General features: G+C 41.2%; 1 protein-coding gene and 1 pseudogene across 1 annotated transcript in view; one reads left to right on the forward strand and one right to left on the reverse strand.

The window, feature by feature from the left end:
- Positions 1–1,407: 1,407 nt before the first annotated feature.
- Positions 1,408–26,892, reverse strand: part of ABCB7 (ATP binding cassette subfamily B member 7) — a 51,749-nt gene continuing 26,264 nt past the window's right edge. The window contains exons 4-16 of the mRNA XM_016130737.2: positions 26,278–26,397; positions 14,313–14,445; positions 13,281–13,549; positions 12,538–12,626; positions 12,360–12,447; positions 11,492–11,666; positions 10,407–10,564; positions 9,719–9,882; positions 9,432–9,561; positions 6,374–6,545; positions 4,599–4,702; positions 2,962–3,069; positions 1,408–1,707 (exon numbers count right to left, since the gene is read on the reverse strand). Of these exons, the coding sequence (XP_015986223.1) occupies positions 1,492–1,707; positions 2,962–3,069; positions 4,599–4,702; positions 6,374–6,545; positions 9,432–9,561; positions 9,719–9,882; positions 10,407–10,564; positions 11,492–11,666; positions 12,360–12,447; positions 12,538–12,626; positions 13,281–13,549; positions 14,313–14,445; positions 26,278–26,397 (1,926 nt within the window). The 3' untranslated portion in view covers positions 1,408–1,491. The remainder of the gene's footprint in view (positions 1,708–2,961; positions 3,070–4,598; positions 4,703–6,373; positions 6,546–9,431; positions 9,562–9,718; positions 9,883–10,406; positions 10,565–11,491; positions 11,667–12,359; positions 12,448–12,537; positions 12,627–13,280; positions 13,550–14,312; positions 14,446–26,277; positions 26,398–26,892) is intronic.
- LOC118608183 lies at positions 18,717–18,835 on the forward strand (annotated as a pseudogene).

Raw genomic sequence — 26,892 nt, forward strand, 5'->3', positions numbered from 1 at the left:
TCTAGAGTAACCACATTTCTAGTAACAGCTGATTTAGGCGAAGGAAATGCTTCTCTTTCCTTCAGAAGAGCAGTAGTGTCTGTGACTTCAGAGTAAGAAAGTTTTTTGTTTTTGCTTTTTCAAAAAAAAGCCCACCCCAGTTTGCAGTTGATCATGTGTCTCAGCATTAACACGCTAACTGTGAGATACTGGTTTCAAGCTACTTCTCAAATCACCTTTATACAACGAAACTGAACACACAAGTCCAATGAGTTTAGAATCTACCTACCAATGATAATACAAAACAGAAAAAACGATTAGTCTCACCCATACCAATTTATCATTTAAAACACATTAAAACCATAAACTGATAAAATAAATATTGAACGGCCTTTTCTGAGAAATAAAATCTCATTATAGACAGTCATGTGGTTGGTCATGAGATACAGTTTTTCAAACTGGATGATTATACCAAACAAATTAAGGCAAATTCGAATTATAAAAGAGGGGCACTGTCTAAGTGAACATATATTAACATTTTATTAATTACTTCCAGCAGGCAAAACTTGCTTATTTCATTCGGGCTCCTCCTTGTCACAGCGAGCTTAAAGGAACTCATATAACTATTGAAAAAGAAAAAGAGGACCTTGCAATGAAGCAATTCTGAAATGTCCATACAGATTAGAGTTCTGATCATCTAATCCTCTCCTATTTACCGAAAGGTCATTAATAAATTGTAAGTTCATGTGGCTTTGTACACGTGAGCACGTGCACGCACACATGTGCATGACCATCTCATTTAGTTCTTTCTCTGCATTTAAGATGGAAACGGAAAATGCCACAGACTTCTCAACCTTTCCAGATCGCAGCCAGCATGGCAACTCTCAAATGACATCAGAGTCTGGAAGTCTTTAAAGAGAAATATAGAAATTTTTGCCCAAAACAAAAGCAATACCTCGTTTGGTGTAAAAATAAAATTCCCACCACTAGATGATAGTTATAATGCTGGCTGATGATGAAGAACAATCTATATAACTAACATGAGAATTAAGGGTTTTTCCTCAAAAAGGTATATAGTGGCAAATACTTAGTCGAATGTGAGTATAGGTATCTCTCATCGTCCTCTTTTCTTTTTAATTTAAAGAAACAGTTTTCGTCTAGATTATCAGCATAAAGGAGGTTTGAAAAACTGCAAAAATTTGGAAACCAATCTGATGCATCTCATTATGGATATCAAATGGCTATCAGCCCTCAAAAACTGGAAACGGGTACAGTCAAATAGTAACAAAAATTATGATTTGAGCAGAACCAAGGCAGTACCAAGAAAATCATTTGGGGAAAAATATAGATACATTAAATAGATTGTGAAAGATATAAAGCTCAAATCCCCTCTTCAAATAAATTTTATAAAAGGAGTATAGATAATGGGAATGTATGATTTTTTTAATAAAACAATTCTGCTTCAGTGCAAACATGTAGTCAAAAAAAAGAAAAGAAAAGGTTTCATGCGACTTAGCAGGAACAGTTTCCACAGCCTTTCACACTGTTGACGATTTCTTCCTGCAGTTTCTTCCTCTCCTCCTCCTTGGACATGCTCTCTTTCTTTGCCTGCCACTTGGGGTTACCAAGGCCCTGCACGTGGCTGCTCTGCGTGTGCCACATTTCCGAATAGATACTGCCAGGCTGCGCGAGCAAAGCGTGGTGGGTGCCACGTTCGGCCACCTTGCCCTAACACGCAAAAACAAGAGAAAGAGAAAGGTCACATGACTGGCAAAATAACTGAGATACAGACTACATTCTAACTCAGGGCTCTTCGGCACCAGTGAACAAAACGCTACACAGCTCCATGTGCTGTAAACCACGTCACTGAAAGCGAGAAAACCTTCATGTTTAATTTTTCGTTTTGAAGGGCAGAAAAGGAAAAAAAATTCAAGGTGCTATTTCGGGTGACCGGTAAATATTTAAATCACCCATACGTGCGAGCGCAAACGTTCTGCAAGTTCACATTCGGCGCCACCTCATCACAACTACGCGTGCACCTCGTGAGCCACGTAGGCGCTAGGATTTTACATATTTTCCCACATAATTTTTCATTCTTCCTGGTCTTAGTCACCGCCACTTTTTTTTCATTTGCTTACTTTTCTGTGTCGCTATTGGTAAATCTCTCTAAACTTTATTCCAGAATTATAAAACCTGACTAAATACCACTCTTCTCATACTCGACTATATTAGGTGATCTTAGTTCGATTCAGCCCGTTCCCCTTCCAGGGTCGATTCCTCTCACTTTTAGGTTCTTGTCTTTATCCTAAATTCTGAACTTTCATGATAATGTGTCTTGGTGGGGGTGGGGAGAACTCCTTACAGAAAGGAGGAAAGGAAAACTATTGCAATTTCCAAATCTACCAGTCACGGCATGTCACTGACTCGTTCAGGACACTTACACAGAACTCTTACGGCGATTCGCTCAGGAGAGATAAAGCGGGCTGCCCCCCGTCTTCCTTTCCCCGGGAGGAAAACGATAAAATGAAAAGTGGCCATGTTTGAAAATGACCACTTTATGATCATTTTCTTTCAGACATAAGAATATGCGCCAATATCAAGAAAATGAAAGTATAAAATACACTGAGCAAAGATCCTGTACAGAGCAAAAATGAATGCAGAAAAATTATTAAACACACACACACACACACGCATACACATCCTGTAAAACCTGCTTCTATGATATGAAGATGTAATGATTTTGTGGTCTAACTTGGTTTTTAGTACTTTAATAAAGAGTGAGTTCATCCGATTTACTCCTTCTTGGATATGGCGTGCATTATATCCTATCGGAAGAAAATAAAAACAGAACGCTCCCACATTCCATCTCATTCAAAGAACACGAATTCTGTATATTGGTTTAGAAACGATACGTAAGTTGCTTGTGTCTGTAACAACCATGAATGCTCTTCAAACACTAAACTTTAAACTTAAATCTCTTACCTGGTCCAAGACAATGATTTCATCTGCATCAACCACTGTTGACAATCTGTGTGCAATGAAAATTGAAGTTCTGTGTTTGACCACGTCCCTCATGGCGCCAAGAATGGTCTGCAGGTTTCACAAGAAGAAGAGGAGGGGAAAAAAGATCTACCTGTTAGGTAAAGTTAACTGAAATAATCATACATTCCTTAAAGTAATGTATAAAATGCCAATTAATTTTGTATCATATAAACTTTATATCATGAACTAATGTAACAATTACTAAAAAGAGGGGAGAAATCAACCAAAATGGAAAGGCAAATATGACTGACCATATTATCACGGGAAAACTGTCTTTTAAGATAGGCAACATTTCTTTAAATTACAAAGTCATAGGAGAAGGTGGATATTTTCTGTACTTCAAAACAAAGAAATAAACCACAATGGTGAATGAGTGACAGTTTGCAGTTCCCTTGCAGCCCACCATTTGAGCCCCTCCTCATTTTGCAAATGGTGGACTGCAAGGGAACTGCAAACGGTCAAGACAAAGCTACGAGACGAAGGGCACAGGAACATTTGCTTGTCCTTAGTTCACACTCAGAGGACAGAAAAGACAACAAAGACGATTGCATATGCGTAACTTGAGAAAACTTCTTTTTCAAAAGCATTTGACTCCTTAGTGCATTCTGGGAAATACATTTTTGTTTACCGCCCGGAAAGTGTAAGAGAGCTGCCCCTGGAGCTCTGGGTGCGAGCACAGATGGCCAGGTGGAAGGGCAGAGGTGGAAAGGGCCATGGGTACCTGCCCAGTAGCTGCCCATAGGTACTTCTAAACGTTGTGATTATTGAAGAAATAACTTTATGAAGAGCAGGTGCCTACCCAGGAAAAGAAGACCCTGTATTTCACGAGTGTCGGGCCAAATCTAGGAAAATCTGTGATGTTTCTGGGGACTTCTTTTCGTTATCCTCAAGAATTAAACTCTGACTTACTATCGAGTGCTCTGGACCTATTAAAAAGGGCCATTAAAATTCACCAAAGCTGCTGGTGACTCGTTATCTTGGGGGTGTGCGACATCTCACTGGGTTGTGCTTTGTGAGATAAAGTCGTGTGACTCGAATGATGACTGTTGGGACTTAATTTGTAGTAAACACAATGACCGTTTTCAGGTGTCAAGCTCTTGGACGCCGATTCGTCTGCTGCCCGCGAACGGGGCCCGGCCCTGCTTACGGGCCCTTCGACCCTAACGAATCCTTACCAAATGATTCACTCCGAAATGCAACTGTTCTTAAACGATCGTTTCCATGACTTGTTTTAATAACTGTTAAATGGCAACAGCAGAAAGACTAAAACCTCCCTCTTCTGTCAAATCAGGCAACCCCTACAGCTCTGTGAGATGCGAGGGTAACACAAGGTGCCACACGGTTCCGAGAGGAGACGTGTCTGCAAACTGACGACTATATGACAATTCAATGCGACCTGGCATTCCTGCTCGTCCACACCTGCTATGTGGGGAAAACGGGCTACGCATTTCACTCTATCGCACTTCCTATTGAAGTTCATTCAAAATACAAAAGAAGAAAGCTATTTTCCACAAATTTCCAAGAAGGAAAATGAAACATTGAGAAGTAAAGACATTTGTACATTCGCCATCATTTACCTCTTCAGTAATTGAGTCTAAAGACGAAGTGGCTTCATCATAGAGAATGACTGGGGGGTCCTTCAAAATGGCTCGTGCAATTGCTACTCTTTGCTTTTCTCCTCCTGGTGAGAGAAAAACTTTAGTGTAAGGAAGCAAAGCAGAGCATAAAGACGTATTTTACATTTCTAGCATTTCCACTGAATATCACCAGCAAGTAAAGCCTCCAACAGGCTCCTGTGCTCCCGATCACTGTTCATTTTACTCTGCTTAGGAGCCAAAATTCATATATTTTTCGACCAACTACATTCTTTGAAACATAAATGTCATTCAAGATTCTGACTTCGCCTTATTATCTGTGTTACCGTATGTGTACCTTGTGTTACTTCCCAATGAACAGGGATCTGAGATGGAAACATTTCAGTATTAGACAATCAACAAAGCCGAGAACAAATTCAACACCTGAGGCCTGAAAACCTAAAGGCATGAGACTCTAAATATCTAAATTGATCTCAACACAAAAGGTACCATTCAGCCAGGATTCTCAAGGACTTTTTGACAAAAGCTATGATTTTCACAGTATTCTTCAAAGTTAAGGGTATGTACTAGATAATACCCCTCATTTCACCTTAGTTATTTGCTACTGGGTCACGAACATATCAGAATCTTAAAACGGAAAGGAAACACTGAGTGCTTTGGTCGAGGTCACAGTGCACGCTCCAAGGGAATGTGGCCAAGTCCAGCGCTCCCGCCATCACAGGATGCAAGCCCACACCGAGCCCTGAACACGCTCCAGGGGAAATAAAGCCGCCTTCCTCCGGGGCGGGGGCGGGGGGGGGGGAGGCCTGCAGGCCCGCGGCCATGGGGCGTGCACGGAACGAGGGCCGGGAGCGCGGGCTCGGCCATGCGCGTCCTGCTTCGCTTTGCTGAACTTTGGAAAATGCTGGAGCAGCTCCTCCGAGCGCACTCCGAGAGCCCCTGAGAGAAATAAAAACTGAAGGCGATTTGCAACAAAGAGAAAAGCGGATTCATTAAAATTCACACATCGTACTCCTCATCAGCTCTCTGCCTTACCCCATCCCTCATCTACACATTTTCCCCCTAAAGTAACACGGAATGAAGAGTAAATGTACAGGATGCAGTACGTTTGTCTGAGTCGCGTTCATACTTTCAGGCATGAGATATCGTCATCCTTTGGAATTCAAATAATTTGGGGCAAAGAAACATATTTATGGAGCCTCCAAAAAAGTCAGTCATTTGAGGACAATTCATCATTACACCTATCAAACTCATAACTAAACACTTGAATAGAAATGCACAAGCCCCCAAATTTACTTGGCCATTGAACTGACAGCTAAACACGTGGCACCGGGTGGGGACCAGACTAATGTGGGGATCGCTTCAGAAGTCATACAGATGTCCAACCCCTATGTTGTACATCTGGGACTAATATAATAGCCTATGTCGACTGTAATTGAAAAATAAGTTACAAAAAAAGAAAGTAGAGCAGTTAAGTACGTCAAGTACAAGGTCTACTAAAGTATTGCAAACATCCCATAATGACTTGGAAAATCTGATAAGATACACCATTTATTGTCAAATTACTTCTCTCTTAGTTCTTCCTCAGCTACATAATGCTCTTGGTTTTCCTTTAACATCAAGAACAGAGAACGAATCAGCGCCGATCGAAGCACAGATCCGCAAGTCACTACCAAGCACATTTTCTAGAAAATGCCTCTAATGGAGCTTGAAGGGAGCACATGGACACGGGCGGGGGTCCCAGAGCCTCTAATCACCTGAGAGCTTGAGGCCTCTTTCCCCGACCTGGGTGTCATATCCGCGCGGCATTCGCAGGATCGCGTCATGGAGCCCGGCCAACTTCGCCACGGCGTGCACCTGCTCAGGGGACGCGCTGATGTTTCCGTACAGCAGGTTGTAGTAGACAGTGTTGTGGAAGAGGACGGCATCCTGCAGCAGAGTGACACGGGCGCACGTGTGCGTTATAAAAACGAAAGCAAGAGCCGAGACACAGAGGCCTGAGGAGCCACGCGCGACAACCCCCTCCCTGCGACCCCAGTTCCCTGCCCAGAGGCAATCACCGCGGACGACGCGTCGTGTGGCCTTCCTGACTTGTTTCAAGGCATTTCCATGCCTAAACGTATACTTTTTTCAACACAAGTGGGGCTATGCTGTATATGTTATTTTGCAATTTGTTTTTCTTTTTTTGACTTATCATATCCTCGAGACTGTACATGTCAGTAACAGAAACCTACCTTGTTCTTTTTCACCGTTGTATGATACCAAGGACATTTCATAATTTATTTCTCCATTTCTCTACTGACTGACATTAGTTTCCAAATCTTTGCTACAACAAAGAATGTTTGAATAAAATAGCATTGTGAATATGACTTTGTGCACCCGTGTGTTTCCGTAAGAATTCCTGTAAGCACATTGATGAGTGCAAAGGTGATCACATTTACCCATCGATAGCACTGCCCAACTGCCTTACGAAAATGTTCTGCAAAGTAAATAATCCAACCATTAGTATGAGGGTGCCAGGTCTCCGTATCCTCGGCAGCCCTGGATATGAGTGAGTTTTAGTTGTTGCTACTTTACAGTTAAGATGTACTTTTTGTTTAAATTAGCATTTCCCTAACTAACTACCAATGAGTTTGAATATGTCTTCATATGTTTCTCAGAAGCTTCTAAATTAGATTTAAAACAGAGATAACAAAAACTTATATACTGTGGATTTTTTTAGAGAAAGTTCACTGCAACCATTCATTTGATATTTCAACTTATTCTGACATGGCATGCAGAAGCTAATTTTCTTAAAGTGAGCATCTTTCAGTCTCCAAATGGTCGGAAGGAAATAGTGAGATGAAATAAAATGACTCCATTAGTCCACCTTAACCAGGATACTCAATTACCTAGGACTTCTTTAGCATCATAATCAGTCCCAGAGTTTCGGATATTATTTCAAGTAATATTTTAACCATTTACATACCTACTATTAATATAGAATTTCTTTAATTCAGATGGTACTTAAACCCAAAGAACTTAAAGTTCTATAAAGAGAAAATGCTTATTTTTAAATCTCTTATAATCAGAAAAAAAAGTAAACAAATACTAACTGGAAACTTTCAAAATAAGATAAAAGTTCAGTGAATAATCCATAATTCTACTACCTAGCAATAACTACTATTAACCAAAATGTTTCTCTTATCTTTTTTGTCTATTGACATGCATTCATTTAATATTATAAAATTGAGATATTATGTTTCATTTTGGTATCCTCTTTTTCAAAAAACTTTGTACTCGAGTATTTTTACAAAACATTCAATATTCTTTATGAACACTGTATTTACAAATGGCTATATGACATTTGATACTATAATGATAATTTACTATCTATCTACTTATTTGTTGGACATTTATATTGTTTCCAACTTCTGCTATTATAAATACTGCTGTAATGAACATCTTTGCATATAAAAATCTGTTCACATCTGTTTATTTCCTTACTAAAACTTCCTAGAGGCAGAATTATTAGAATAAAGAATATAAATATTTTTCAAACTCTTGAACATATTACCAATTTGTTCATCAAGAAAGCTGTCTACTTCTAACAGCAAAAACAAACAAACAAACAAAAACACGAATTGGCCATTTTACATGGCCCTACCCAAGCTCGATGTTGTGAATTTTTAAATCCTTCCCAATCTGATAAAGGGAAAACGGTATCCCATTGTTGATTCGGTTGATATTGCTAAGACCTCTGATGACGATGAGCATATTTTCTTTCCTTTAGTGACCATATATATATTTTCTTAGTGAACAAAATGTTTTATTTTTCACAAGAGAATGGCAGGAATGTAGTTACACCTAATTGTGTGGATGAGGACACTGAGCCCAGACAAAGCCCAGAATTCACTTCACTTGATAGACCATTGAGATCAGTGTTTCTCAACACATAGTCTACGAATCATCTGTATCAGAATCACTCAGGTGGCATTTTCAAAAATGAAGGTTTCTGGGACCCATACTGCCCTCCTGACCAGACTAAGGTGTGTGAAAGAGAGCTGGGATTTCAATAATCTCCCTGGGTGACTCGTGCACACTAACATTTGGGAGTCTCAGATCACTTGGCGAACTTTTACAAGCTTCACATCCCTGTCTGACCCTTTTCACAGTTCTGGGCATCTGATTCCGATTCCAGGCTAATTCCAGGTGTCCCATAAGAAAAGCTCATGTCCTACAAAGTCATCTGCTTCTTGGCTTCTCAGCTCTCATTCTGAATTTACTTTTCCCCAGAAAGTCCTTCAGCGAACACTTGTTACATGCTTTCTATGGGTCAGGAACTGTAACAAGGTACACGCAGTTGCATTTGCCAGCCAAACTGCTTTGTAAGTTTTATAAATTTGCTATGTCAAAAACTGTTCACAATGACAATAGTTTTCATTTACTGAATGATTTTGTGATGAACACTGTGCTTGGTGGCTTACATATATGACCTCTAACCCATAATAATTCCATAAGAGAAACAGTACCATTATTTTCCAGATGAGGAAACTGAGGCCCAAGGCCACAGAACCTATAAGGGTTAGAGCTGTCCGACTCCAGTCTGGGTCTTTCCTCCATATTATGCGACCTTTCTAAGACTTAAAAAATCTTTCCATCATGCAGACTTTCCATTTACTTTTTGACAGTCTTTTTGGTAACAGGATTTGACCTGTAGGGCCTACTGCTTTTGAAGCAGCATATACTGACTCTTTGGATTCAAATTACTCTAATAAAAGATCCAGCAACCCAATGAATGTTCCCGGAAGTAGGTTTTGTCTTTCACTTAAATACCTGAGGCACTACTCCCACTGCCTTCCGAAGGCTCTCAAGACTCACGTCTTGGATATTTTGTCCAGCAAGGTAAATGTTACCCTTCTGAGGCTCATAGAAGCGAAATAACAGCCTCACGATCGTGCTTTTCCTGAAATGGGAAATGAAGAAAGGTTATTTAGCACCTACCGGCGTCAGGGAACCCATGTTAAACTGCAGTAGTAACTTTACTATGATAGAGAAAAAAACAGTACATGGGAAATCACGAATCGATTATGCAGAATTTTATAAATGACTAAATTACCCACCCTGACCCACTACCTCCTACAATGGCCACTTTCTTTCCCGCAGGGACTTCAAAAGACACTCCGCTAAGAACTTTCTGCCCCTCGATGTATTCAAAATGCACATTATCAAAGGCCACCGTAGCTGTCTGCGGTGTGATCTGAAGGTGAGGCGCCATCTCTTTGTCCTAGCACAGAAGAGGAAAGAACGGTCAGTTGACACGTCGCCTAGAGTGCAGCTATGCAGACAATTTTCTAAGCCACAGAGAGAAAGAAGGAAATATAAGGAAGGAGGAGGTTTTAAGTGGTTAGACCGCTCCCAAGCATGCTTTCCATGCTTCGATTTCTGAGCATTGTTGGGGAGGGGGCGGGTAGAGAGAGGGATGGTCGACAGGGGAGTAAGGAGGTCGAGGATGTGTGGAGAAAAAAAATCACACAATTTATATCATCATTAGCAAAAGTAAATCAAGTGCAAGGACAAAGAATTCAAGGTAACAAAATTTAGCTTCTAGGTATAGTATTCTTTCTAATGGCATAAGCTTTCTAAACAAAGAAGTGAAAGCTATGAAGAACTCTTAATACACATTACAGTTCCAATTCCTACAAAAAGAACTGCCTTGCTAACATGGTGATGTAAAATATTCCCCTGGAATAACCCTATTCATGGATGAAGCTCACGTGGTTTTAAAAAGGTACTAAATAAATTACTTACTTTTATTCGGGTGTCTACCTTGAGTAGGGTAAACAAGGTGTTCATATCTATGAGTGCTTGTCTAGTTTCTCTATATACAGTTCCCAGGAAGTTCAGGGGTAATGAAAGCTGAAAAAGCAGTCCATTCACCATGACTAGGTCTCCGACCGTGAGGGTTCCTTAATATGCAGTTGGCAGAAGAAGCAGAGGATATTTAGATGTTATGCACTTTTCCGGTTTAAGATAGAGAAGTTTTATAGTCTATGGCTCTGGAATACAGTCCAAATGTACAAAATCAGCAAGTCTTAGGTCTACTTAAACTTCAAAGCATCTTAACCCGTGAGTTAGGGACGTAGGGCACTTGATACGCGCTAAGTAGATGGGAAATGGCCGCCCAGACCCTATTTAGAACATATACAAAAATAGAATGCTTTAAGGGAGGCTAGAAATAGAACACTAAAAATCTTTGCTTTCTTCGTTAGGCATTAACTCGCTTCTTTGTAATGTGAAATACAAATTTAAAAGTACATATTAAAAAATTGGAGCAAATGGGCATTTACGATTGAAAATGGTAAACCATGTATTATGGTCACAGTGAATAAATTACTCCTAACTGAGCGGGGCAGATAACGAAAAAGGGGTACAGACAGTATTTATTTTTTAAATGTTTTGCAACTGAAAAACTAATAGAAACATTAAAAGATGACTCATAATTCTAAAAAAAGAATGCTTGAGTCTTAGTCCTCTGGAGTAAACACTAAATCCATTACACTGCTTTTCAGGCGTACAGGAGAAATTGTAAATACTAGATGGTAAAAAAAAAAAAGTTACTCCTGAAGAATCGGACTGCAGCCCCACAAAACGTGAAACCAGTAACCCCGACAACTTTGAGCCGGTGCTGCACTTGTGTTCAACAGAAGGAAGTGACAAATGTGATGGCACAATCAGGAGGACGCGTTCCGATGCAGAAAGCAAAGTACTCCAAGGATCCTAGGGCACGTGGTCCAGCGTGCTTGCCGAAGACGGCTAACGTGCGCGGCCCCCATGAACCTTTGCTTCTCGAGGTTAGTGAAACACCTACGAACGGGGAAGCGCGGACTCCTTACCGGCCACGATCCCCTGGCTGGCGAGCACCATGATGGCCGTTAACCCAACACTGAAAATAGCGCTCTGCCCGAAGTTCAGCATCGCCAGGGTGGACGTGCTTTTCAGTGACGCGGCCTCGTACGTCTGCAGAAACCCGTCGTATCTCTGTGCTTCGTAGTTTTCATTATTAAAATACTACAAAAACACACAAAAGAGCACCCACATATAAGTATAATTAGAAACCAGTCTCCTGTGATGACCGCCACTCTGCAGCGTGCACTGCACCCTGGACACGGGCGCCCCGCACGCCGCAGCGCGGGCAAGTCCAGAAAATTCACCCCGCAAACGTTACCGAACGCTGAGTTCATTAAACCCACAGCTTCGAAACGCGATCGATGGCGCTTCCTTCACGAAACCGCCCGAACCCCGGGACGCCGCGTCCACAGCGCTCACTGTCCCAGCACATCAGCGAACCGGGAGGGCGGGGGTTAGACAGCGCCCTGCGCCATCGCAGGCCTCAGCCCGCGCCTCGGTGCACAAGAGGCATCGGAAACGTGTGGCAAATGGAAAACAACGAATAAACGGGGAGAACGCACTATGCTACGCACTCGGAGGGGCAGAGCCAAGAGCTTAGTGCCAACTTCATTAGCTTCGCGTTCACCCTGCTCCGGAATGCTCACTGAACTCTTGCTGCATACAAATTAACTGAGGACGTACAATTCTGATACCACAAAAAATGGTGGAAATAGCAATTTCTAAACGAAAGGAAAATAAAGGACTATAGTGTAGGACTATCGCACCTACAGATACCATCTGAATCGCAGGCTCTAACTTACATCACCTATTAGGCGGCAGTGTGGAGCGCAGAGGAAAGTATAAACATATTACCTTCACGGTTTCATAATTCAGCAGCGAGTCGATGGCAGCGTTACCTGCATCATTATCCGCCTTGTTCATTTCTATTCTAAACCTAGTTCTGCAACACAAAGATTTGCACAGGATGAAACGTTTGCTGTAAAAGCGGAACTAATTTTGAACCCTGACTGGCCTCTGGGGAGCACCTTACCTCCACCGTGTGACAGCAACCGTGAATGCTGTGTATGCTCCAAGTGTCCCAAGGGTCACCAAAGCAAACTGGGCACCACATCTGTAATACTGGAGGGGGGCGAAAGAAGAAACAAGGAACAGTCATTGTTCTTGTCAAATAACTGATAATATACAACAGCACATCTCAGTCGAAAGATTTTAATAAAAATATGTTGGTGAATAAGTGAATAATCAATTGGGCGAGAAATCGAATCTTACAAAACCTACTTTAGATATCAAAGGAACAAAGCCAAACCGAACTTGTCGCATTGCTGCTACTGTCAAATGCTGATAACGACAGTGCAAAGAGCCACAAGATGAACAATATATACAGATATGTAAATATACAGATGCGGATAGGTAGATAGATACACTTTTAATTATAAAATATGAAACTGCCTCAAATGTTACGAGTGGTGAAGAGAATACTAGATAATGAGAGCATGACAGTCCAAAGTCCTATACAAAAAATCTCTGCTGACAAAAAAATTGGAAGGCCTGGGTAAACAACTGATCTATGTGTAGAACTGAATACCTCTTTATAATAACAACATGATAAAGATTTTGGACAGTCCCTTGGAGCTTATGGCAAAATAATCAAACAAACTGCATAATCCTTCTGGCACCACAGAATTTTGCTTTGAAACCACGAGCATGAAATACCAGAATAGCTTCTAATGACAATGTAAGATAAAAGCATGTTATGAAAAATGTTTTACTCACCAAAACGCCGCTGACAAGAGCCACCTCAAACATAATGGGCAGAAGATTAAACACTAAAGCACTCAGGACAAAACTGATACCCCTCGTCCCTCTGTCAATGGCCTTTGATAAAGCTCCTGTCTGTCTGCTCAGGTGGAAAGCCAGATCCAGGTTGTGAAGATGGAGAAAGACATTTTTGGCTATTCTTCTAATTGAATTTTGGGCTACCTTGCCAAATACTGCATTTCGGACTTCATTAAAAAAGGCAGCTCCGGCTCTCGATACACCATCTAACGATACATGCAAAAGAAAAAAGGGGGCGTTAAAACGTTATATCATACAAGCGTAAAAATGGTCCGGGGACAGAAAGTGTACGATGAACGACTGCATCACTGATTCTGTCCGACTAGATATTTTTACTCAATAATGGCCCGTATGGCCTTATTGTGCATACGTGTACACTGTCAAAGTTTTTTTGATCTAATTCAATTCTCCCTAAAAACAAATGATAAAACTGAGATCCTGAAAATCAAGTGCATTGACTAAAGTATACCCCTGTATACTTTAGTATACCCCTGTGTCTCATAAAGTGTCCTTTCTAATGCATGAGGACACAAAGCATCACATTCTCTAATTTACACACTGCAGATTTATGTCACAGCTATTTAATATAATTTAATAAAGCATTAATGCACAAATATCATCGTTGAGCTATTTCCTATTTAACAGCTAACAACAACAGCAGGAAAATAACTACCTGTACTGAAAAGGTATCTTAGAAGGAGCCTAACTAGTAGAAGTGGTTGTTATAAATTGAATGTCTTATTTCATGTTGTTTTCCAGAACTTGGAAATGAGACTGTTATTAACAGGATTTTTGGAAAGTATACCATACAAAGAATATTTTAAAACCACATATCAAAAAAAACCTCTCATCAAACAGTAAATATCCAAAATCCTAAGTTGTGTTTGTGGTGCAAAGGTCATCTGTTCAAATATGATGAAACCCTGAAGAAAGTCAACACCTGTAGGCAGATTAAAGAATCACACGTACAGCCAATCAGAACTGCCGTTGCCATGGTTGCAACTGTATTTGGTGCATCAGTCAGGTTCAGCATGTTTCCAGACATCTGGTTGAGGCTGTCTACAGCATATTTAAACATGAAGGGAACCACAATATTCATGGCCTGAAAACACAAAACAGGCAATTACCCGTCATACAAAAAAGATTTCTTTATTAAAGTACAAATATTTACCTTAAATTAGTATTTATGGGAATGTTTAGCTATTAACCATGTACTAGTATCAGAATGCTTTTCCCAGTTCATAAAAATAAAATCTTTAGCATTGGGAGAGCTGTCATTTCAGGATTCCTATCTCCCTCCGGCTGCCATGTTAATATTCATTCACAAGCATTAGTCAAATGCTCCTGCCTTCATGAAATCATCCCCGATCATCCACTCAGAAAAAGCTTTCCCCATTACCTGCCATCCTACAGAGCTCGCGGCACTTATGGCGAACTGCCTTACATCACAGTTACCTGTGTCTGTATTTTTCTTTCCTACTAGGTCCTCGATAGTCTGCACCATATTCCTCCTTCTGTCCTACGCATGTTGAGTTCAATGCTGTGTATGTAACAGGGATTCACTAAATGTATGGAAAAGTATTCCTTCACCAAAATAAGGGTAAAACTGAAATCATATACCCAAAAAGACCTCAAAAGTGAATAAATTAAAAGTATCTGTGGCTGACTCACCTTTGGGAAAACAAACACTGATAGCTCTATTTGCCCCACAAAAAGATTACTTTTTCTAATACCACACAAAATAAAACTCACTGAATAGCAAACTAACTTTCAAAAACCAACCTAATCACCGCTAGGCCTTTTAGCTAATATTAAGTGCAAAAACCAACCTATTTCTCCAGGAGAATACTCCTGAAAATATGAAAATTATGGATACAATGCTTTTATAGATGCAAGACAAATATCTAATCACATTTCTCTGCAAAGCTATAGCATCAAAAACACCAACCATCATTTAGGAACAGGAAGTTGGTTAGACTGCCAAAGTTTTCCTTGAAGAAATTAAATTCATACACATTAATAACATGTGAAAACAAGTGCACGAGGCTTAACGAAAACGCTGTAATCCCAGCTCTTGTTAATGTTCCATGATTATGTCCTTCACCTTTGTTCGACATAAAGAACTGATTGCAACAAGCCTGAGGTTACCACGGCTGACAGGAGGTCTATAAACCAAGACTTCAAAGTAAGGGATATGTGCCCTAGCCGGCCAGCAGCATCATTAAAACACACAGCAGATGTGGGGATACGTTTAAGAACGTAGCACTATGGGATAAATTGCTTAAAGCTTTTAAGATGTGTAACTTCTACAACACAATCTAATAGAAAAGCAGGTTTCAAGTCGCACTGTCGTCGCACTGAGCGAGTAAGCAGACCACCTTGGGCTCTCGCCTCTGCTCAGCATGGCACCCGCCCGACTCGCCTCACAACCCACTCTGAATCCCAAGCCCATCACGATGCCGTCCCTGAAGGCCACAGCCCATTCGGCACTTTGCATTTTCCAACTCCTCTTTTTTGTAGTTTATACCTCAGTATTTAGAATTTTGTTTTATATATTTAGCATTCACTGTGTAGGTGCACGTGCATGAATATGCTGCGGTCTCAGTCAGTGAAACTCTGGAAAAACAAACATTTTGTGAACTGCAGCCATCTGAGTCGGACGTGCTGCTAGGCGCCTTTCACAGACGGCTGAATGAGGCGAACAAAATGACTCTATGACACGGGGAGCATCCCACGACTGAGGAAGCTCGCGTCTGGTAAGCGGCATTTGGGTTCGGTCACATTCAGGGACGTCCCTCGAGTTTTTCAAGAGTGTGACTGTCATCTCTCCCGTGTTTATATTGGCAGGAGAAGGGCAGTCAGCGCGGCGCTGAGGATGCAAGGGCACCGCGTCCGATAACCACTGCCGATGCCTGTCAGCCGTCCCGTAAAAGTAATTTTAAAAAGGAAAGGGAAAAAAACACGAAAGAAATAGAAAGCGCTATGTTACGCATCGATATTTTATCAGTGCCATGTGTGGGTTTCGTTGGCCTTGTGAGATTTGAGGGGTGGGGCTCAGCAAATATCGCTTTTCCCTAATATTCTGCCTTCAGCGGAACTAGGCTTAAACCATCCCAGATAAACGTGAAGTTGTGAATTTTTTTTTGATTTTGAAGTAATTACAGACTCACAGAAAGTTGCAAAAGTAGTATAAAGAGACGCAGAGCCCCTCGCCCGGGGCCTCCTAACGATGCCATCTCGTACAGCTGCAGCACAATCCATTTTCAGAATATTATGCGCATGAGGTCATACGCATGTAACACGGGCTTTTTCCCTCAGAATGACGCCCTTGGGGTCCCTCGAGGGTCACGCACGCATCAGCAGCTCGTCCCCTTCTATCGCTGAGGACTAGCCCATGGACTAGCCCATGGACGTAGGAGACTTTTTCAACCATCCGCCCCTGAAGGGCATTTTGGTTGTTTCCAGTTTGGGGCCATTACAAATAAAGGTGTTATGAACGTTTGCATACAGGTGGTCCTAAGTTTTCATTTCTTTAGGCATAAACGCCCAAGAGAGCAATTGCTAAGTCATATGGCAAGTCTCCACTGACCTTTTTAAGAAGCTGCCATGCTCTTTCACAGTGGCTGTTCCGTTTAACGTTCCCATCGCTTAAGTGTGACTGACCCAGTTCCTCCGCATCCTCACCCGCATTTGGCATCATCACTATTTTTAAGTTTTAAAACCGTTTTAATAGGTGTACAGTTATATTTCACTGTTGTTTCAGTCTGTGTTTCCCTAATGGCAATGACGTTGAACATCTTTTCACGTGCACCAATTTCCACACCCACCGGCAACGTATGAGGGTTCCTTTTTCCACAACCTCGCCAACACTTGTTATTTCTAACATGGGTAAGGTGGTCTCTCATTGTGGTTTCGATTTGCATTCCCCTTATGTTGAGCGTCTTTTCATTCATCTGTCGGCCACTTGTATGTCTAAATATGTTTGGGCTCTCAATTGTGTTTTACTGGTCTGAGTTGTGTGAGATAACATTGCCTAGAACGAATAGTTGTTTTTCTGCCAATATCATACTGTTTAGATTTTGTGGCTTTGTAGTATACTTTAAAGTCATGGAGTATAATACCTCCAGCTTTGTTCTTTTTTTTCAGGATTGATTTGGCTATTTGGATCTTTCGTGGTTCCATACAAATTTGAGAATTTTTTTGTTCTATTTCTGTGAAAAATTCCTTTGAGATTTTAATGGAGATTGCATTAAATCTTCATGTTGCTTTAGGTAATACGGACATCATAACTATGTTAATTCTTCCAATCCATGAAGACAGAATACCTTTCCATTTCCTTGTGTCTTCAATTTCTTACAACAATGTCTTACATTTTTCAGTGTACAAGTTCTTCACTTCCATTGTTAAGTTACTCTTCAACTGTCCATAGGAATGTTTTCTTCACGTCTCTTTCTGATGTTTCCTTGTTAGTGTAGAAGAATCCAACATATTTTTGTATGTTGATTTGGTATCCTGAAACTTTTCTGCATTTGTTTATCGTTTCTAATAATCTTTAGGGTTTTCCAGACACAGAATCACGTCATCTGCAAAGAGTGGCCATTTTACTTCTTCATTCCCAGTTCAGATGCTTTTTTATTTTTTTTTCTTGCCTGCCTGATCTGACTAGGACTTCCAGTACTCTGTTGAATAGTGGCCGTAGTGGACATCCTTGTCTTGCTCCAGAGAAAAGCTTTCAGTTTATCACTATTGGGTATGACACTGGCTGAGTGTCATATATGACCTTTTAATCATAAATGGATGTTGTATTTTGTCAAATGCTTTCACTGCATCTATCCTGGTTTTCACATATTTATTAATGGGGTGTATCGTATTGACTGATTTTCACATGATGAACACTGCACGCCTGGAATGAACTCCCCTTGATCGTGGTGTGATCCTTTTAATGTACTGTTGTACTTGATTTGCCAGTATTTTGTTTAGGATTCTAGCATCTATGTTTATCCGAGGTACTGGCCTGTAAACTTCTCGCGTCGTCCTTGTCTGGGTTTAGTATAAGGATAGCGTTGGTCTCACGAACTGAGTTAAAAAGTATTCCCTCCTCCCTTTTCAATGTTTTAGAAGGGTCTGAGAAGGGCTGGTGTTAAATCTTTAAATGTTTGGTAGAACTGAACAGTAAAGCAATCTGGTCCTGAACTTTTGGTTTGGGGGAGGCTTTTCATTACTGTTTCAGTTTCCTTGCTAGTGATTGGTCTATTTAGGTTTTCTATGATTTTTTTCCCTCTATTTCCTCTTTTTTATGTGTGTTACATGTCTTAGCTCTAGATTCTGATTTTGTGAGTCCCGTCAAGTTTATATTAAAAAAAAAATATTTCAGTCTATGGCCACGCCACCCTGAATATGCCTGATCCCGTCTGCTCTCGGAAGCTAAGCAGGTTCGGGCCTGGTTAATACTTGGATGGGGGACCCCCTGGGAAGATCAGGTGCTGTAGGCTTAAAAAATAAGGGATGGTAAACTGATAAGGTCCTTGCAATCTGTGAGGTTAACCAAGGGTTGCTCACCTTAAAAAAGAAAAAAAAACATTTCATACAAAGAATAGTCCTTTTTCTTCTGCTTTCACCTTATCTTCATTCACCTGTGCAAGTTCTTTTTCTGCTTCCCCTTTTATATTTTTGTTGTGACAAATTATCCCTTTTTATACTGTGCATTTATTTCCAAATTGCAGAAGTTGTGGTCTTTTTTTAAATGCCTTTTTCCCCTTTAACCTTTGTTAAGTATTCAATACCCTGAAAACAGTTGCATTCTCCTCCTTGTCTAGCTGTCATCTTACTCAAGTTTCATATACTTTTGTGTTTTTGTTTCAGGTAGAAGACCCTTTCGACGCCGCTTGTAATGCAGGTATTGTGGTGGACAATTCCCTCAGCTCTCCTCTGTTTAGGACAGCCTTTATTTCTCCTTTATATCTGAAGGATACAGTAGACTTCACTAGTGGTTTCTCTTTCAATATTTTGAATATTTCATTCTACTCTCTCCTGGATTGCAAGGTTTCTGATGAAAAAAAAAATCTCGTTATCTTAATAGTTTCCTGTGTGTTTACAGTCTTTTTTCCTTGGCTGTCTTTAGAAATTTTTATGCTGTTAATACTTGACGGTTTTAATATAATGTTCTTGAATATGGTCTTTTTGAATTGACATAATTAGGCGTTCTGTTAGCTCCTTGGATCTGAGTTCTTATTATTTCTTTGAGTAAGCTCTCTGTTCCCTCCTAGCACACCTCTGTCCTTATGTTGCACTTCCTAACGGAGTCAGACAGATCTTGTAAAGGTCTTTCATTTGTTCTCTTAGCTCCCGCTCTTCATCCTCCAGGGTCATGTCTAGGTTTCTTAGAGCTCACTAATTCTCTCTTCCATCTGGTGTGCTCTCTTTCCAATCCTCTCTTATGTATTCCTCATCTCATTTATTGAGCTCTAGAGCTCCAGAATTTTTTTTTTTAGTTTTAATCTGTTCAGTACTCATTTTGTTCATTAATTTTATTTCTGAGCTCAGTGCACATCTTTCTGGGTTCTCTTGTATTTTGTTGAGGGTTATTACTGCAATCTTAAATTCTGATATTTAAGTCACTTTGAATCGGTTTTGATAGACTTTTCCTTTCTTTCCGGGTTCCTATGTTACCTTGGTTGTTCAGAGTATTTGATAGACTGTTACTCTGACTGCACATTTAAGGTAGTCAACTCTTTTCTTATTTAGAAGTTTGGCCCTCAACAATTCAGCAGGTTGATGGGTGTGATGCTTTGTTTTCCAGTAGATGGCGCTACAGTGCTAGCTTTGGTTTTCTCGTAATGGCACTATTTGCGCCTCTGGGATGGTGATGGGGAAGCATCAGCCAGGTTAAGGAAAATGGTGCATATCCACTGGGACTGTGGGAGCCCCCTGTGACGGGGTCACGTCAGTTCCAGGGCACCACCGCCGTGGTGGGGGAATGTGGCGAGTGGTGGAGAGCAGATGTTGCGAATTGCCAGCACTGCTTCCTTTTTACTGATGGCCACTGGCCCAGCTCTGCTTGGGGAGGTGTCTCCGCTGCTTCCAGCGGGCTCTGCCAGGATGGGTGGGGCTAGGGAGGCAAGTGTGTGTCCGCAGCTCCTCCACCCCTTTCAGTAATGGCTGCTGGCTGTGTTGTTTCAAGGTTCCTCGCTACCCCTGCCCGGGTCTGATGCGATGTGGAGGGGAGAATGTCTATTCTCGGGGGACAACTGTTTCTGTTTCTCTTACACTCCAGGACACAGTGTGAGTGCTGTCGCCAATTTCTCCATTGCTACCACACTCTCTGGAGCCACGGTGAGCACCGAACTATGTGTGTGGCTACCGTCCCTGTCCTCCCTCTGTCCCGCCTCCCCTGCTCATTCCAATACGACCTCCGGGTGCTCCAACGTGGGGATCGTTCAGGTGTGTTTGTGTCGAGCAGGGGCCCCCTTTTGTGAGTGATGCTGTCCCACTTGTAATTTTAAGAGGAGAAACAAGGGTCTGCTCACTCTGCCATGATGCTTGTCACCCCAATGTGTCTGTGTTTAAGTGTTATTACAAGAGTCAAAGGTTTAAACAAATAAAAGTTTATAAAGTAAAAAAGTTCTATTAAGCTAAAGTCAATTTATTTTTCTTTTTGATTTCATACCTTTAAAAGCAAGGCATTTTACTTTACAGAGTAGACTTAGGTTATTTAAAAGTCCAAAGCAGAGTTTAGTAATGTTACATAACTCAAACATCTCTCCACATGGTCGGCCCAAAACAGGATGCCATTGCTCAGAAGCCCACTCCGAAGTGGGCTAGACCTCGAAAACATCTTTTGTTTTTTTGTGTGTGTGATTTTTTAAATTAGTTTCAAGTATATAGTACATTGGTTAGACTTTTATATAGTTTTAAAAATGATCACCCTAATTTTGAAGAAACATTTCTTAAAATAAACCGCGCGGAGCCCGAGCGTCGGGGCGCAGCACTGTCCTGGGCCCTCGTCGCGCGCCCCCCGCGGAGCAGCTTCCGCCCCGCAGGCCCGGGCCCCGCACCCGGCCGCCGTCTGCGCCTTTGCCGCGGGGTCCTCGCCGCACCGCACCTGCTGGCACCTGCTGGCACCTGCTGCACGTGCGCACGCGCTGGGGGCGCGGACACGGCCCGCGGCGCTCAGCGCGGTCACGCGCCGGCCAGGCCGCCGGCCCCGGACCCAGCCGCGCGCTGCCCCTTCCCGCCTCGGCGTGTGCTGAGCAATTCCACCTAGGTTCGTGAAGGTGCCCTCTGTGATATTTGCACAATGACAAAATCACGTAAGGAAGCATTTCTCAGAACACACCCTCATCTTTAAGCGACGATAATGTAATTCATCACATCAAAAGGCCAAAGAAAATATATTTTATATCGACAGATGCCAAAAAAGTACGAGACAAAATCCAACACCTGCCCAGGATAAAAACTTTCAGCAAGCTGGGAACAGAGGGGAATTTCCCCGGCTTGTCTGAGAACATCTACAAAAAAATCCCTAGAGCTAACCACAGACGGAACGGTGGGAAACTAGATGGTTCACCGCCTACGATCGGGAACAAGGCAAGGATGCCCCGTCTTACCGCCCTGTTCAACATGGCACGGGAAGCTGTAGTTAATTCAAGAAGTTGAGAAAAGCAAATAAAAACTATGCATTTTAGGAAGAAAGAAATAAAAAACCATTTTGCAGATGATATGATTATCTATGTAGAAAATTCCAAAAGAATTAACAAAAGAACTCCTAAAATTAATAAGCAACTCCAGCAAGATTGCAAGAAACATAGTTAATATAAAAAGTCAATCGCTTTCCTATATACCTCCAATGAACACACGATTTGAAGTTAAAAATATCACACCATTTAAATGAGTATCGAAAATGAAGTAATTAGGTATAAATCTAACAAAACGTACAAGATCTATGAGGAAAACTAAAAAACTACAAACAACGAAAAACTAAATGAATGGAGCAATATTCTATGTTCGTGGATAGGATTACTCAATATTGTCAAAATGTCAGTTCTTCCCAAACTTGATCTATATAATCAATACAATCCTAATAAAAAGCCCAGCAAGTAATTTGGTACATATGGAAAAACCGATTTTAAATTTTATATAGAAAAGAAAAAGACCCAAACTATCCAACACAATATTGAAGATGAGAACAACATCAGAGGACTGACAACTAGTTGACTTCAAGAGTTACCATAAAACTACAGTAATCGAAAGTTTGGGACTGCCAAATAATGGACGAACCAACAGAACAGAACGGTGAGTCCAGAAATACGGAAATATACAAAATTACAGTCAACTGATATTCGACAAAGCAAAGACGGCCCAGTGGGAAAATGTCAAAAAATGGTGTTGGAACAAATGTTAAAAAAAATAATAATCTGGACACTATTAAACTTCTAGAAGGTAACATAAACGAACATCCAGGGAACCTGTGATTTGGCAATGACCATAGAGCAACACTAAAGGCACAATCCATAAAACACTAATAAGTTGGACTTCATTAAAATTTAAAACTTTTGTTCTGTGAAAGATACTGTTCAGAGAAGGAAGATACAAGCCACAGACTGAGTGAAAATATTTTCAAAACATCTGATAAAGGAGCGGTGTCCAAAATGTAACACAAAGAACTGTCAAAATTCAAAAATAGAATAGGAATGACCCAACTGAAAAATGAGCAAATGACCTGACAGAGATGTCACTAAAGAATATAGATAGATGGCCAAAAGTATATGAAAAGTTGTAGGCCACATTAGGCAATGTCAAAGTAGAACAAAACTAAGATGCCACTATCCGTGTATCACCAGAATGGCTAAAATCCAGAACATGGACGAAGACGTGTAAGCACAGGGTGCTCCTTCGTTCCTGGTGGGACGCAGGATGGCACGGCTACTCTGGAAGACTGTATAACAAAGCCAAACATACTCCCACCGTATAACCTAACAACTGCACTCCTCGGTACTTACCCACATAAGACGAAATTTTATGTCACACAAAATTCTGGGGTTTTTTTTGCAGTTTTTTAAGAATTGCCAAAATCTAGAAGCAACCAAGATGTCCTTTAACAGGTACATGGATAAACACGCCACAGTGCATCCATACAATGGCAGGTTTTTCAGCGGTAACAAGAATCGAATCACAAAAAGACATGAATGACTCTGAAATGCACACTGTCAAGTGAAAGAAGCCAGTCTGATTTCAACCTTATGACATTCTGGAAAAGGCAAAACTAAAGAGACAGTAAAATGACCACTGGTCGCCAGGGATGTGGGTGGATGGAGGGAGAGGTGAGCGGGTGGAACGCGTGGGATTTTTGGGGCAGTGAAAATTATTCTGTATGATACTTCAGCGGTGGCTATGTGACATTATGGATTTCCCCAAACCCATATAAACTACAACGCGAGGAGTGAATCCTAATGTAAACTACAGTTCCAGTTAATAATAATGTATTTTTTTTTTATAATTGGTTCATCAATTGTGACAAATTTAGTATACTAAGGCAAGACGTTAATAATAGAAGAAATTGAGTGTTTTAGGGGGATGGGTACACAAGAACTTTTCTGTACTTGCTGCTTAATTTTTCTCTAAGCCTAAAAGGTCTCTAAAAGCTTCAGGTAGCAGTTTCATTTTTAAAAGTATTTTTCATAAAATTTTAAAGAATCAAAGTTAAGCAAGAAGTACAGGAATCTTTTGAAATTACAAACATCAAGACAGCAGTTACTGAAAAACTCTAGGCCCTCCATGAAGCTTTCCCTAATGCCTGATTGTTGAAACACCCATATTGCTTAATTTGTGACTCACTTTGGCTGTTTTCATTATACTGTACCTATATTTTTTAATCATTCTCTGTCTATTTTTCTCCTTCGACCCACTGCCATCCAGAAGGGCGAGGCCCACATTTTATTCATGTTTGTGTTCCCAGCTGCCTGGCTCAGCACCTTGTACCTAAGGTTCACTTAAGAAATGTTTGCTCGGTGCATTTTGCTTTGGCGTAAATGTCTGTGTGCTGCCCCTGCTCCCCCCGCCTCACTCGTTTGTTGATGTCCAGCCCTGGGCCTCCGGTGTTAGGATGGGGGCCTTTAGGAGGGGCCTAGGTCATGCGGGCGGAGCCCTCATCAACGCAATCAGTGCCCTTACCTCACCCACCTAACGTCTCAGTCCGTGTTCCTACCAGTGTTTACTTCACTACAGGTTCTGTCCGTAGCCATCTTCTATTTCTCCTTTTCCTGGGTGAACTAATTCTCTGTCTCGATGTTTTGCTAGCATCTCAAACCTAACATGAGCAAAAGCAAAATTTTCACCGTCCCAAACAAGACCTCTTGACGGCCGACCTGCCTGAGTTAACGGCGTTACCACCTCTCGGCCTGGGTGTCATCTTTGACTCCTCTTCCTCTCGATCTGTTGCTGAGTCCTGCTGCCTCTGCGTCCTCTGCTCAATGTGTCTGGTATTTTCCCATCCACGATGCCATCGACGCCAGCACTCCAGTACTAACTACTGCTTCTCTCCCCGTGGGTCACGGCAGCCCCCTAACTGGCCAGCAAAGATGCGCTGAACAACGCAGCGAATGGCGTCCCCCCCCCAGGCCTCCCGGCGCCCGAGCCCACCCTGAGAACCCTCCTTATCCATCCGGGCCTGTGTCAGACATCACCTCCGTCTGCGAAACCTTCCTCGCAGAGTGCTTCTTCCCTCTGAAAGCCCCAGAACTTCCTCGAAAGCGTTTTAAGACCTGCTTTGTATTGTGGCAATAAAATAAAGCTCGTCTCATCCTCTGTGATTTGAGAAGGTGCTTTATTTGTATTTGAATACCCTGCAGTGCCAACGACAATACTTGGTATGATAAATTCTCAATAAATATTTTTAGAATAGGGAAAAAAAGTAAATAAAAGGGAATATATATGACATAGAGAAGAAGCAGATGATAAGACCTGTGTTCTAAAACGATGTTAACACCGATGTAACAGCAGTAACCAAATTATAGGCAAACTTCATTTATACTTTTGAGTAGACTTTTTTTAACCATATTTCCTATACAAATCTGAACTTATTTTTATTTCAATGTGTACATGATATTTTACTATGTGCCAGGCACTGTTCTAAGCCTTTTATATGTTAATTTACATAATCCTTGTAACAACTGTATTTTACTTTATTTTATAAATTGGGAAACTGAGGCAAAGAGACAAAGCAGTTGGCCCAAGGTTATAAAGTTGGCAAGCGGCAGAGCCCAGAAAATCTGACTTCACAGCTTACGTATGTACCGGAGCTATGTATTGTACCTAAACGTATACTTCGCCGGCTTCAAAAATATTTGAAAAAATTGAAAATAAGGGATTGTTCTTGAAAGCTCAGTCATTCATGATAAGTTTGCCTGATTAAAAGGTGCTAGGGTACAGTGACGAATGGAGGAGGCTGCCAAGATGTACACAGCCCCTGTACTGAATGGCACCAACATGCCCAGCCTTGGTGGCTGGGCTGTTTTCCCTCTTTTTATCCCTTGATCTTACTCTGCTGTTTACCACTTGAGACTATCGCTGTGCCTAAAATGTGTTCATCCTCCTCAATTTACTGGGAACTGAGAACCGAGCCTACCAGACTCAGGAGGCAACAGGGCTCTGAGGAGTTTTGTGTAGAGTCATGAGGCTTTGTTGCAGCAAAAGACCCTGCGCCTTACGCTGGTTTCCGGAGCACGGTCCGTTAAGCTGAGGCTGTTACAAGTCTGAACCCCAGACAAACTGAGAATCACCGTCAAATCTGTGCTGACTGCATGAGTCACATAAACACGGGTTCTAAAAGTTGACAATGCTTCCCCAAAAGTGGCCTACATCAGCCCAAGTGTCATTAGTAGGAAATGTCACAGCATTCCTTAAACCAACGAATACACACAGCTCCTCTCATTCTTACCTTTGCACCACCCAGAAATCCGAGGGAAATGGCAACCCTGGCTCGCAGATCAGGCCTGTCTCTGGGCCACACGTAAGCGAGCATTGCTTTTATGATTTTCTGAGTATCGACATCTTTTAACTGTTGAGGGAAAACAAAGCAGTGAGTAACGTGTCATTTCAAATGTAATGACGTTTCAATAATGCAGAATTATGTGCCTATTTGAAAAAATATATAACAGTATGACAAACATAGCTTTTATTCTAAATCTAAGGTCAATACCTTTCAAGCGCTAATTATTTTGGAGAAAAAGAAAGGATTTCAATTGCTTTTTAAAAGCTACTCATTCCTCTTAATTTCTTACTTACAGCTATAGCCAACCCTACATTGTTAAAAATGTACTATACATTTATTTATTAAGCAATCAAATGTTACATAAAACTTCAAAAAATTTCTAAATTTCCATCTTTGTGGTCAAAATCTTTATATACTTTTGGGCCCTTTATCGGTATATTTATTTAAAATAATTTGAAGCCCTGAGTCCAAACTCCTGGTAGAAGAGTTACAGTATTTAGGAAAGTAGGAGTCTCGGCATGGACTACACAGAACACAGGTTGGTTTACTACAAATTTCAAC

Source organism: Rousettus aegyptiacus, unplaced genomic scaffold (genome assembly GCF_014176215.1).
Source record: "Rousettus aegyptiacus isolate mRouAeg1 unplaced genomic scaffold, mRouAeg1.p scaffold_m13_p_9, whole genome shotgun sequence".
Lineage (NCBI taxonomy): Eukaryota > Metazoa > Chordata > Mammalia > Chiroptera > Pteropodidae > Rousettus > Rousettus aegyptiacus.